The 14,940-nt window shown below is 37.3% G+C and overlaps 1 protein-coding gene across 4 annotated transcripts in view; it reads left to right on the top strand.

The window, feature by feature from the left end:
* Positions 1 to 14,940, top strand: part of LOC125247835 (cytosolic carboxypeptidase 4) — a 241,369-nt gene that overhangs the window by 187,246 nt on the left and 39,183 nt on the right. The window contains exon 24 of one of the 4 annotated variants that reach the window (XM_048159345.1): positions 4,909 to 5,657. The exons of the other annotated variants lie outside the window; for them this stretch is intronic. Within the exon in view, the coding sequence (XP_048015302.1) occupies positions 4,909 to 4,956 (48 nt within the window). The 3' untranslated portion in view covers positions 4,957 to 5,657. Of the gene's footprint in view, positions 1 to 4,908; positions 5,658 to 14,940 lie in introns of those variants that run through there. 4 annotated transcript variants of the gene reach the window in all.

Below are 14,940 nucleotides of genomic sequence, written 5' to 3'. Positions count from 1 at the left end.
AAGGTTTTTAAAAGTGTAAAAAAACATAATGAAGATATAATACATTTTGAAGTTTTATTAAGTGTTAACAATGAGATTATGTGTTTTTTATAATCAATTAACACTGCTTTTGTCATTTTTTACAAGATGGACAAAATTTGTCACCAAAAAAGTCATTCAGTTTAACCAAAATTTCGGTTTTACTAAATGACACTTTTGGTTAGACCGAATGACGATATTTTCAAACAATGCTAACAGGCTGATATCTAGCTAGCTAGCAAAAGGGCAATCAAACATTTTATATTTAGTACAAGTTTCTAAAATATTACAACATTTTCCAGATTTTATAGCGGTTGTACCAAATGACTGTATGAAATGCCTGTAAAAACCATAAATTTTTCAAAATAGTTAAGATATAAGTTATAAAATCATGCCAGAATAAAAAATATATGCATTTATTACATTTTAAGATATTTTAATCACAAATGAAATGGCTGTATTGGCCTTTGGACGGTTAAACCGAATGACCTTTTGACACTTCAAAATCTTTAAAATACCTTTATATGTAGCAAAATATAATTAAAACCTTTTGGATTCAATAAAAGAGATCTAGTTGTACTACCTTACATACTTTGCATTTCATATATTTGTTTTTATTATTATTAAGGCCTTTAGACAAAAAAAAAAAAGATCCGTCATGTCATTGACCCATATTTTTATGTATAAATTTATATTTTATTTGATTGAAATCTACACGTCATTTGAAGTCAGTTATGTTTCTGAACCTGTCTGAATGGTGAATGTCAGAGTAAACCGAATCCCTGTTGGTGTTTGAAGAGCGTGTCGGACAATATGCAGGACGCATGAGCTTCTAAATGTGTATAGATTTGGACTAATGGATCAGAAAATCAGACATTTCATTACGAGCGGCGCATACAAGCGCAGCTGGCAGGCCAGATGTTTTGGTACATGTACTTTTAGCAATGGGCGGCAGCCCGAGAGTCTTTTGATTAAAAAGTCTGTACTAATATTCACTGCCGATGTCAGGAACCTGGCAGACCATTAGACTGTGGAGCCAATTCAGAGTGGGCCCTCTCCGGGTCCTTTAATGTGAGTTAGACGAGAGTGGGAACGTTAAAAAAAAAGAGGGAGAGAAAAGAGTGGGGAGTGAATAGAAACACTCCCTCTGTTCACAGCTAATTCATGCCAATTAGCAGCTCAGACGAGCTCTGGGATTCGGGAATGGAGCGAAGCTTAATTACGTTCTCAGTCAGTAAATCATAGCCCGGGTCATTCGGAGTAACGCTGTCTCTGAAATGTCATCACTGCCTTGCGGAATCCCTGATCAGATAGACAGCTACACCTGTACCATAAAAGAAACATCACGCTAAATCTGAGTGCCGATGAAAAACGTTTGCTTTTGCATACTTTGATGGACAAGGAAGTGAAGTAACATTGCCAAATCAATCAACTGTTAAACAACATAGCCTGCGGTTGTTGATTCCATGAAGAGTGTGGAAACCCGGCTAGCTTTTTTGCTCTAGACTGAAAATGAAGTGAAACTTATCCATTTTCCCAGATTGCCAATGACACCGGTAGGACCTTTTCTGACGATCTCCCACTCAAAGCAGAGGTGTCTTTTGCCAAACGAAGGATAATCTTCAAAAGGAATCTCATTTGCATCACAAAGACGGCACCTTTAATCACCTTAGCTTTGCAATTTCAGACTGCCGAATGAAATTCCCCACTTCCTTTCCTTTGCTCTTCTTTTTCTTCTAAACTTAATCAGCTATTGTCGTTTTTTTGAGGAAACGTGGATTAAGATAAACGAGAGGCTTGATGAAATTGGTACAAAGTTCGTTTAATTAAGTATGCTGAGTGCTACATTCTGATTAGGTCCAATTTAGTTGCAGTTGGGATAAACACTTTTGTCTCATTGAAACTGTGAAGCAAAGTTTAAATTTTAGCATAGTGAGTCCTACAGGGAGTTTGCAGCAGCCGTGAAACATTTTTTAGTGGGTAATTTATCTCCTCATCTTAAAATTGACATGTAATAGGCTGTAAATACTGTCTATTTCAATGTCAGATGTTTAGACTTGGTAGTTTGGTAGTTTGAAGGTTGGAGAAACTTTGAAAACAGAGCTTCAGCAGAGACATTGCTTTTGTTATGAAATATTTTAGTAGGTTGTTATGGTAAGCTTCCATACATTTTTCTGAATTTATTCAGCTAACTAAGAAAAGAAATAATGCTAAACAAAACTAACCCTTTCTTAATTCACATGTCTATATGTGAACAATTCATCAGTGCACATTAGTCCAAATTAAAAAAACAATTGATCATCATCTGAAGCAACTTTCCTTCATGACATCATCAAGACCACTCAAGTTTTTGGCCTAGTCCCTCCAATCACCTGGCTCAATTCTGGCATGATTTTACTTTTACTTAACCAATCAATTCAAATCATATCCCATCCTGCAAAAATATGTGACATTATAGATGTAAAGTGGCTTGTGAGTTTAGTTTCATGTTCACTTTGGGATAAATGTGTCATACAAGGTGAATTGTGGATCAACTGAGACAGGCCGGAGACATGAATCAGATTGACTGTTTGGATGGGCTGCTCTATGGCTGCCACTGAGAGGCATTTCATAGACGATGACTGATCTGATAATTGTATTTCAGGACAGTAAGTGGAGTTATGACCCATCCGATTTCCAGAAATTTAATTGGATCTCTTAAAAAAAAAAAGAATTAATTATGACTACAGCCATTTTGAGGAACATATGCTCGAGACAGTAATTTGATGTTTGCAAATTGATTAAAGCAACTCTCATAATATGTGATTAATATCAAAGGACGGCTTTTAATTATGGTCACGGCAATATTTCGCAAGGCGCAGCAAACTGAGGACACTGACTGTGCTGAGTGTGCAGGTCTGACAATCAGCTGAGAACTTCCATTAAATTATACGCCAAAGATGAGTCTGTGTAAAAGTTTAATCTGTGGTTGCACCATGCTTGAAAGAGCTTTTTAAGTTTTTGTTTTTGTTGGTTGCTTGCTTGTCTAATCATTATATCTTATTTAAAGGGGACCTATTATGGAAAATTCACTCTTGCATGGTGCTTGGACATAAATGTGTGTTGGCAGTGTGTGTACACACCCACCCTATAGTGATAAAAATCCACCCACTCCTTTTTTTTTAATCCCCATAAATCATAAGCAGTGTCTCAGAACAAGCTGTTTCCAGATCCCTGGCAGTGCGACGTCACAAAAGCCACAGGCCCCGCCCACAGTGTTGACAGACACTGACGTTTGAACATAGAGCCGCCCTGAGCGCGTTCACAGCGAGTCTGCCATTGCTGTCTCCCAAGCATTTTCGTCCGATTTGACGTTGAATCGGCGTCAGGCCATCTGGTCATTTTGATTTGCTGTTCAGCTACTGCCACCTGCTGGTACGGAAAAGCATTTCATCTTACGCAGGCGCAGAACGGACGTGCTACTTTGCTGCCGGCTGTCGAGCGTTGGTTTGGTGTGTCAGGGCAACTTTGGACCCAGACGCTGCCGACGTGAGCCAACCCCACAGTCAGCTTTCGTCGCCACTAGTTGTCTGCGTCGGCTTGGTGTGTTCTTGCCTTTACTCGCAGTAGCGTATCGGCATATGTATTGGCAGTAGCAAATTCCTGCACTTGCTCTACAACAACAGCAATAATCTACAGCAGTAGCAATTTAGCAGCAGCGTAGCAGATCTATTCCGCCAAGACTATATACATTAAAGGTGCCCTAGAACCAGTTTTTACAAGATGTAAAAGTCTAAGGTGTCTCCTGAATGTGTCTGTGAAGTTTCAGCTCAAAATACCCCATAGATTTTTTTGAATTCATTTTTTTAACTGCCTGTTTTGGGGCATCATTAACTATGCACCGATTCAGGCTGCGGCCCCTTTAAATCGCACACTCCCTGCCCCCCGTGCTCTCGACTATAATACAGTGCATTTACAAAGTTCACACAGCTAATATAACCCTCAATTGGATCTTTACAAGATGTTTGTCATGCATACTGCATGCATGCGTCGGATCATGTGACTATAGTATTTATTTGGATGTTTACATTTGATTCTGAATGAGTTTGATGGTGCTCCGTGGCTAACGGCTAATGCTACACTGTTGGAGAGATTTATAAAGAATGAAGTTGTGTTTATGAATTATACAGACTGCAAGTGTTTAAAAATTAAAATAGCGACGGCTCTCTTGTCTCTGTGAATACAGTAATAAACGATGGTAACTTTAACCACATTTAACAGTACATTAGCAACATGCTAACGAAACATTTAGAAAGACAATTCACAAATATCACTGAAAATATCATGTAATCATGGATCATGTCAGTTATTATCGCTCCATCTGCCATTTTTCACTGTTGTTCTTGCTTGCTTACCTAGTCTGATGATTCAGCTGTGCACAGATCCAGACGTTAATACTGGCTGCCCTTGTGTAATGACTTGAACATGGGCTGGCATATGCAAATATTGGGGTCATACATATTAATGATCCCGACTGTTACATAACAGTTGGTGTTATGTTGAGATTCGCCTGTTTTTCTGAGGTCTTTTAAACAAATGAGATTTACATAAGAAGGAGGAAGTAATGGAGTTTGAAACTCAATGTATGTCTTTTCCATGTACTGAACTCTTGTTATTCAAATTCAATTTTTGATTCTAGGGCACCTTTAACATTGACATATCCATTACCCTGCTAACAATTTTCCAAGAGTTGTCATGTTTGAACTGTGGATAAGTACAGCTGAAGCTCATTATTGTTTTAAATGAAACAATTCCTTCTTGTTAGTGTTCTGCAGATGTGACATTCAAATTCTCATGCGTTTCGATGTTCATCTGGACTTCCTCTCTCTTGGTTGTGTGATGTGCACTTAGATGTTCTGGATGCCTCCAGCGTCTCCATCTCAATGTTCTCCAAGGTGAAGGGAAAGCTAGCACTTCAAACGATGAACTCCACAGACCTCTCTAAATCATTTCTGCAGGTCAGGCTTTTAGAATCGGATCTCTGTTTCCATTCACTCTTCATCAGTTGCTGATGTTAAATGATGGTGTCATGCAGGAATATGAGAGGAAATGTCAGTTGCCTGGTCTACTGGAAGGGAGCGTGGATTTTAAATGAGGATTCATTTCACTGATGCACACCATGTGAACACACACACAGTTGGGTTTTCATGATTTATGGGGACATTTTATAGACATAATGATTTTTATATATTGATTTGTATATTCTGTGCCATAACCCTAACCCTAAACCTACCCATCAAAGAAAACTCGATGTACAAGGACAAGGATTTTGGATATTGCCATCTTTGTGGGGACATTTTCTCACCATAATGTAAGGAATACCTGAAACACACACAGACACACACAAATAGATAGACATGTCCAAGTAGGTTAAAGAAAGCTTACTGTAGTTTTATAATACAGTGCGGTTAAAAAGTCCATACTGTAGAGTCCATATTGAAAATATGCAATTCTAAATCAGCAAATATACAACATTTTAGGATTTTGCAATAGTTTTTAGACTATTTTGTATATTTTTAGGCACAATATGCAAACCATATTTATGGAATGTGATTTGAAAGCGTGATGTTTACTGGATGTGACCTGCTTGAATAAACAGGGGATGTTTGCATGAGCTTAATTTTATCATCTTCATTAATAATACCATTTAGTTTGTGATTATGAATCTTTAAAAGTTTCTAGCTCAACTCCAGGGGCCACGTGAACATATGGTTGATCAAAACCAGCCCTGACTGTCTTTCGCTCCAACGAAACACAGCTCCTCTGATCCTTGCGTTTAGTAGGACTTCATGAAAGACTCACGTTTCACCGGGCTCGTTTCCAAATTCTTTATTATTTTATAAATACGTATGCTAATTATTTAATATTCAAAGAGATTTGTTTTGCTCATTTGTTGATTTTAAGATTAACAAAGAAGTAACAAAATCCTGCTGGCTGCTGCCAAACTGTATTAGACTATATTAGTCTTGTGGGCCACGGACAGCAGTGACAAAACAATGCTAATAATAAAATGCAGCAAATCTTATCATGCATAGATAGGATAACAAAATAAATAAGCTTTTCTGAGCATTTTGGCCAAAAAAACTGACTAAAAGGTCCAAATAGATTATGAATGTGCACCAAGAAATTTAGCTTTTAATCACAGTATTTGACAAAGGTCAGAATAAATGAGGAGAGGCATTGTGATAAAAATAATATTCCGCTGTCAGAGATATTTCTCAGAAGTTATCTGAGAAAACTGTACGTAATTTGCTCTGTTTCTCTCATAGGGATTGTGTGAGAAACACATGTTAGTTTATTTCCAGTGGTGCAGTGTTACAGCTTAAAACTAGAGGGAGCCACTGAGTCAATAACTCTGTTTCCATCATGACTCACTTCATCAATGACACTGAGGCTTGCTAGCAGAGCTCTGATATGCTTGGGCCTCTATTGGAAAACAGTTCGAGTCCGTTGCTACAAAATGTCCTGCTAGATTGTTTAACCACAAAATGTAGCAACAGAAGCCTCAGGGGAAATAAAGCGCTTGGTTGAAAATGGCCAGGTAGCAACTAGTTAGCATTTGTGTGACTTGTCATTGATTTATGATTGCAAGCTGAAAGGAAGAAAGGTGTGTTTTGTACATATATGTCAGGAGGTAAGTGGGCGATGCGGCGCAAGACCAGACAGTTCATATGCAATACATCATTGTCATTTGAAATGTCGACAGTGATAATAGCATGCTAATTAGCAAAGTTACTGTCTATAAAATCATTAAAATGTACAAAATTACTTGGAACTTGCCAAAAAATGTTTAATAGGTTGTTTGCACATGACGTCACAGCAGCAGCGCGAATGAGTCTGGAGGGCATGGAGTGATTTTTCTATATAGAAATCCTATCAAAAACTCAAAATTAGTATGTTTTGCATCGTTTATGGTTGCTCAGATCGATAAAATCGAGAACCCAGAAGGTGTTTATATCGTTTACATAACTTATACCATTTTTATAACTTTTATCGTTTTTTAACTTTAAAAGTTGTCGCCTTTAATAGCGTTTTGCGTCTGCTGATACTGAAATGAATATGGATACCTGCTTACCTTATTTGTTTTTGACTTGGTTAAATATCCACATTCTTCATGCTATCGTTTGCAGGGAAGAGAAGATATTTTATCCCATTGAATGATAATTTGGTGTTTTCACTTAAGTTTTGTAGTTTTCCGTTCACAATGTTGATCTGGTTACCATGAGAACAGTGTCACGCGCTGCTGCTTCAGCCATTATATGGTAGAAAATGTCCAAATAAATACATGTTTAATGAGCTGACAGAAGTCGATTCAACACCAAAGACAACACTTTCAAAAACACTCAGCTATGTGATTATTTTATTGAGTGATAGGGAGTGGGTTCAATCAGTGACATTATTAGATTTGATATACGTCTTCCCATCACCTCCTCAATCTGCTTCCCTTAGTGTGTTCTTACACCTATAAAAGGCAACAATTGTATTACACAGTCCAGTTTTTTTCCCTGAACGATGATGTGCAATTCTCGATTCAGCATCAATGACCTACAATAGCGACATTTTTCACAATCGCGACAGAAAATCAAAATACTACCCTAACGTCACTAGCAGAAAGGCAGCGCGATATAAACAAACCCAGACTAGAACTGAACACGGCGTGAAGGCAGCCTCACATTCTCTATATCTACGCTTGATTGCAGGAAAGTCTTTCAATTCAGTGGAAAAGTCACTCATCTTCATAACATAAAGATCACGTCCAACATATGTTGTGATTTTCTGTTTATACCTTTCTAAACCAGCACAGAAAGGACTTTTCTCCATCTCTCCCATTCTAATTTTCACTGCTTGCCCTCCACCGGTATTTCGCGCGTCACCAGAATCACGTGATTGCAAACAACCTATTGGCTAGGATGGTTGACTAGTCGATTAGTGAAGTTGACTAGTTTATCTATATTTTTGATCAATTTATAGACCCTGCGTTTTGTTGCATATAGATTTCTATTTGTATTTGAGTTATAAAACTTTTTCAGCTCATTTTATTTAACATAAACATGTTTCTGCAACAAAGTGTTTAAAGGGGTGATTGATTATGATTTCATTGTTTTAACTTTAGTTAGTGTGTAATGTTGCTGTTTGGGCATAAACAACATCTGCAAAGTTACGACGCTCAAAGTTCAATGCAAAGGAAGATATTTTCTTTTAAAGAATTCTCTGTTTAAGGACTACAACAAATGGCTGGTAGGGACTACAACAAGCTTCTTCCTGGGTTGGTGACATCACAAACCCAAAAATTTACATAAACCCTGCCCCCGAGAACACGCAACAAAGGGGGCGAGGCCATGTTGGGCTGCTTTAGAGAAGAGGAAGAGTTGCTGTAGTAGAGTGTTGTTACAATGCCATCGATTTACGCTGGACTGCTTCACAAACAAGAGTCAATTCAATGCTGGATTTGCACAAAAGATTAACTTGACGGCACATGCTAGTCGATGAGTTGAATCAACTCCACAGCAACTATATAAATTTATCCACTAACCATTCAGAAACATCCAGTTGTATGAGTCTCTCCATCAGTGTCCGACTCCGGTTTGAACAATGTAAGGCTGAACACCGTTACTGACAATCATCATTTTGGCTGCTTGAGATTCTCCAGTTTTGTTGTTGTTGAGCAACCAAAGCACGAGCTGTTAAAGCTCCGCCCTCTTCTGGAAAGGAGGCCTGGAGCAGCATCTCATTTGCATTTAAAGAGACACACAAAAACGCTGTGTTTTTGCTCACACCCAAATAGGGGCAAATTTGACAAGCTATAATAAATGATCTGTGGGGTATTTTGAGCCGAAACCTCACAGACACATTCTGGGGACACCAGAGACTTAAATTACATCTTGTAAAAGGAGCATTATAGGTCCTCTTAAAGCTTATTTTTAAAATAATAAACTTTAATATTCAAGCTGTAACAAAAGTTTCATTTAAAAACATTTAGGAGCAGAAATTCCACCATTTTATACCTGCAAGATGTTAAATTAGCATTTGGACACAATGTATTAGTCTTTCATCGCTACTTTTAAAGCTACTTTTGACAAGTAGATTTAGTGTGTTGTTAGCTATTAGCATGCTAAAATCTCTTCTAAATTCATCTTTCAAAATTCATTCATTCATTCATATTTGTAACAAATCCATAACTTAAACCATAAAATTCAAGACTATTTTGTTCAGGCTATATATTTGTTGAATATAGTTCGATTACGAGCTGCAAAAAGCTGTATTTTTTCAGTGGTGATAAATGGACCCAGACAACTTTGGCTGTTTTAAAGGATTAGTCCACTTTTACTAGGGATGTCCCGATCAGGTTTTTTTGCCCTCGAGTCCGAGTCCGAGTCATTTGATTTTGAGTATCTGCCGATACCGAGTCCCGATCCGATACTTTTATAATACATCAAAAAAAGAATAAAGAAGAGCGAAAAAAAAACAGATCCAGGACGTTCCTTATTTTTTATTTAATTACAAACAGAGCACTTCTGTGAGGTAGCTTGAACAATCAAGTAATAAATAACATAAATTGTTCAATTCACTTCACTTTAGTGCAACAGTAAATATAAAAAAGGATATAAAAACAAATATATTTGGTTTGATTTGGGTATGCTGCAGTCTGTGTAATAACTAAAATAATGTTTATATATATATCATATTTTCTGGCTAGTTTACTTTAGTTTTTTATAATACATCATACTTTAACCCAAACTGAATAATAAAAAACAAGTTTAAATGGGTAAATCTTCTATTATTATTTTTGATTCTTAATTTTCTTTTCTGTCATACTCAAATTCTTGTTAAAACACATTAGACATGCGTATTGTGTGCATTTTGAACACTTTTTGTGTGAAATTATATTTATTTTGTCCATCTAAAGTGTGCTTTCACTTTAATTACGCGTCAGCAGCGCAGCGTGTGTCTCAATCAGCTCCCTAGTTCAGTAGTCAGGGCACTGATCAGGGTATCAGCCACATTCACTTTCATTATATACTGATTCACGACCTAGGGAGCTGATTGAGACACAGGGATAGACTCGGTGCCGAGACGATCGCGGCACTGCTGCTTACGCGACGCTCCTGCCTGACGCTTTACGAGCTGCTCCTGCTGCCTGTGTGAATGCATCCGTTGGTTGACATTTTTTTACAGTCTATGGTTGACATGCACGCTGAAAAAAATATGCGCTACTCACGCGCCGCTTACGCTTGCAGTGTGAAACAGGCCTAACTCTGTGCCACCGCATCACTATAGATGTGTTAAAAATAATGAGAATATATATACATATATATATCCGAGTCCTGATCGGGAGGTAACGTCCGATTCCGATCGAGTCTGAAACCACATGATCGGGCCCGATTTCCGATCACGTGATCGGATCTGGACATCCCTAACTTTTACATAAACTTTTCCTGATAATTTACTCACCCCCATGTCATTCAAGATGTCCATGTCTTTCTTTCTTCAGTTGAAAAGAAATGAAGGTTTTTGATGAAAACATTCCAGGATTATTCTCCTTATAGTGGACTTCAATGGGCACCAAACAGTTGAAGGTCAAAATTAGTTTCACTGCAGCTTCAAATTGTTCTACACGATCCCAGATGAGAAATAAGTGTCTTATATAGTGAAACTATCACTCATTTTCTGAAAAAAAATGGAAAATTATATAAGTTTTAACCAGAAATGCTCATCTTGAACTAGCTCTCTTCTTCTTCTTCTCTATTAGAATTCCGACAGTATAGATACTGCTAAGTGTATTACTGCCCTCCACAGGTCAAAGTTTTGAACTACATTTTATATGCAATATGCTAGTTCAATAGTATATAACAATTAGTTCAAACTTTGACCTGTGGAGGGCAGTAATACACTTAGCAGCGTCTACACTGCTGGAATTCAAATAGAGAAGAAGAAGAGAGCTAGTTCAAGATGAGCATTTCTGGTTAAAACTATATAATTTTCCATTTTTTTCAGAAAATGAGTGATGGTTTCACTATATAAGACACTTATTTCTCATCTGGGATCGTGTAGAACAATTTGAAGCTGCAGTGAAACTAATTTTGACCTTCAACTGTTTGGTGCCCATTGAAGTCCACTATAAGGAGAATAATCCTGGAATGTTTTCATCAAAAACCTTCATTTCTTTTCAACTGAAGAAAGAAAGACATGGACATCTTGAATGACATGGGGGTGAGTAAATTATCAAGAAAAGTTGATTTAAAAGTGGACTAATCCTTTAAGTGTCCAAATTCGTCAATTGTTATTCACTCATTCATTGGATTGTATTAGTGGAGTAATGTAGTGAAAAGGTGCATTCACGCGGCCTCGTAATTCCTGTAGTTATGAGATTCTAGCTTGTAAAAAGCGTTCACGTCCTCATAGAGCTCGTAATTACAGCTTGTAAGCTGGGAGTTTTCTGAAAGCTCCCACATGTACCACGTGGCCGCTGTACCACCTGACCGTTGTAGATTAATTTAGGCGTTGATAGTGATGCCATGGAAACGCATAATTCCCAGTCCAAGGCACATCTCCGAATATAGTGTCACGTGTTGTTATCTCAAGATTCCGGTAAATACAAGGTGACGTGAACGCAGCAAAATAGTGAAAGTTGCAATACCATACTTTGGTCTCTCTGTCGCCATCTGTGGTTAAAAGGAAAAATGCAAGTTATTTATGGAGTTGAGAAGGTCCATAGTGGCTGGACCTTCTTTTCTTTACTGCCGCACATGACAAACAATTAAGAACGAATGTTGAAACCTGATATTTCCACCCAAATCTGAACTATCCACTTAAAATAGAAACCGTTCTTGCAAGCTTAAGGCCCGTTTACACTTTTATCATTATAACATCCTTCCTACGAATGTTCTAATAAACATTTTAATTCTATGAGAATAGAGAAGTCCACTTCATAACTATAATCATAACGACACAGAGAAACAATATTGTTGGACCCACTTTCATAACGATTTTCATACTGATGAATAATAAAAACATTGACAGCCAATCAGAAGCCATCCTTTAAAGGGCTTGAGCATTTAAAGCGGCAGACGACATAAGTGCGGTGCTTATAATAAAGATAATATTATTATTACTGTGGGTGCTAATACAGTTATAGGAAATATAGTTATGGTTATCTTTATAGTTATCATCCTTGGTGTGAACAGGCCTTTACTGTGGTGATTTTGATTTGTTTCTACAAATGCTTTTATTTTTTGTGTACATATGTGAATGTACATAGTAAATATGGTATTGTAAATTTTATATATTTTATATGCTATATTATACAGAATATGTAGTTTTCATATCCCTATGAATGTGCTTTCATACATTCGACTGTAATGCTCCAAAATCGAGAATTTTTTTTTTTTGAATTTGCTGCCATGGCGCCGTTTCCTACGATTGATACCAGTCTTTTCAGTGGCACAGTGCCGTGGTGATCAAGCCGTATGCCGCTGAGATTAGCTTAGAGTTAATAAGAGCGATCAGGAGGGGTAATTTACCTCTCTAATGGCTTGGGCCCTCTGAAAGGGCATGATAGCTGCTATGCCTGTGTGCGGTTTTGGCAGTCTTCCTGCTGCCTGCTTGGCTCTACTCAACTCTGGCCTTATCAAAGGGAAAAACTGTCACTCCAATAAACAAGGAATTTGCCCCTGCCGACCGAAACGCTTTGCTGCATAAGTGAATGAGCGACTTTTTATTTTTTTTCCCTCTCTCTGTCACATAAAAATAGAAGAGTCTAGGCTCAAAGTGATTTAGATTGGCTAATTTGCAAACAAAGCATGCAAAGTGTGTGTATTTGTCAATGTTTGGGACTCATGTATTACGTGAGTCAAATTTTTGTTTCGTTTGTTGAGCTTTAGTGCCTCAGCGAGTGTTAAATCAACATTTGTTAACTGGTTGAAAACTTCAAATTATTTACATTCTTTGATCAGTTAATCAGCTCTGATGCCTGGAAATCTTTTTATTCAGTAAACACAACATATACATCACCAAGATGTCCGTTAGGCCGTAAACACATTATGCAAGTACGCAGACGCGAATGCTTGGCCAACAACAAATACTCAACATAAATTTCTGTGTGACTGTGTCAGTAACAAATTGAAGTTACCTTCGAATGTATGTCTGTTGTATTGTTATTCAAGTTGTCTGTAGTGTGGTTATTCAAAAATAATTTCTCTTCAAACTGTTGCTTTGCTATGACAGTAGCTGACCTGAAAGGGAAATCTGACTAGATAATGTGCAGATAATGTGATAATGTATTCTTGTGACGTGTAATGAATTGTATACATTATATTATATTATATTATAATATTGTTTTAAGGATGTGTAGATATTTTTACTGGATTTTATTGTATTTCATTTTATGCATAGTTCCCACAGTCCTGAAAAACCTGAAAATGTCAGAAAATTTCTAAAATTAAAGGTGCCCTCGAATGAAAAATTGAATTTACCTCGGCATAGTCAAATAACAAGAGTTCAGTACATGGAAATGACATACAGTGAGTCTCAAACTCCATTGTTTCCTCCTTCTTATATAAATCTCATTTGTTTAAAAGACCTCTGAAGAACAGTCGAATCTCAACATAACACCGACTTACGTAACAGTTGGGGTGTACGCCCCAATATTTGCATATGCCAGCCCATGTTCCCAACATTATGAAAGGCATTAGACAAGGGCAGAACGTCTGGATCTGTGCAGAGCTGAATCAACAGACTAGGTAAGCAAGCAAGGACAACAGCGAAAAATGGCAGATGGAGCAATAATAACTGACATGATCCATGATATCATGATATTTTTAGTGATATTTGTAAATTGTCTTTCTAAATGTTTCGTTAGCATGTTGCTAATGTACTGTTAAATGTAGTTAAAGTTACCATTGTTTCTTACTGTATTCACGGAGACAAGAGAGCCGTCGCTATTTTCATTTTTAAACACTTGCAGTCTGTATAATGCATAAACTTCAGTCTTTATAAATCTCTCCAACAGTGTAGCATTAGCCGTTAGCCACGGAGAACAGCCTCAAATTCATTCAGAATCAAATGTAAACATCCAAATAAATACAATACTCACATAATCCGACGCATACATGCCGCATGCATGACGAACACTTTGTAAAGATCCATTTGAGGGTTATATTAGCTGTGTAAACTTTGTTTATTCACTGTTCAAGGCAAGCGTGAGCTCCGTGGGCTTGGAGCATGAGAATTAAAGGGCCAGTAGCCCTGAATCGGCTCATTTATAATGATGCCCCAAAATAGGCAGTTAAAAAAATGAATTAAAAAAAATCTTTGGGGTATTTTGAGCTGAAACTTCACAGACACATTCAGGGGACACCTTCGACTTATATTACATCTTTTTTAAAAAAGTTCTAGGGCACCTTTACATTTTCCAGAAATTACTTGTAGAAATTACTCTTTGTGAGTGCAATATCTCTATGCTGTTCATAACTTTCATAACATTTTCCATTTGGAACATTTTATTTATCAGCGTTTTAAAATCAACGTCAGATATAGTTGTTATTTATGGAGCCATTTATGGTCATTTCACTACATAATGCAAAAAAACAAAAAACAGGTAAATTCTTAATAGGGCTGGATGATTAATCGAAAAGTTATCGAAACCGAAATGCAGAACCTCTAACCGACGCAAATTTCCCATGTTGGTTATTTACTTTTTTTAATCCTGTTGATACTTTCTCCTTAAAAACAAACTGCTGCATGTGAGGTAACGTGTCTCCGCCCTGTCCAGTCAGCGCAATGGAAGCAACATGGAGGCGAGCTCAAACGCCAAGTCAACACACACAGAGCCCCGAAATTAGATCACTTTCACTTTAGTCTTCACTAAACTTTGTCAATTCTGTG

The sequence above is a fragment of the Megalobrama amblycephala genome, linkage group LG15 (assembly GCF_018812025.1).
Source record: "Megalobrama amblycephala isolate DHTTF-2021 linkage group LG15, ASM1881202v1, whole genome shotgun sequence".
NCBI lineage: Eukaryota > Metazoa > Chordata > Actinopteri > Cypriniformes > Xenocyprididae > Megalobrama > Megalobrama amblycephala.
Note: the sequence above shows the minus strand (reverse complement) of the source record. Positions and strands in the feature narration are given on the sequence as shown.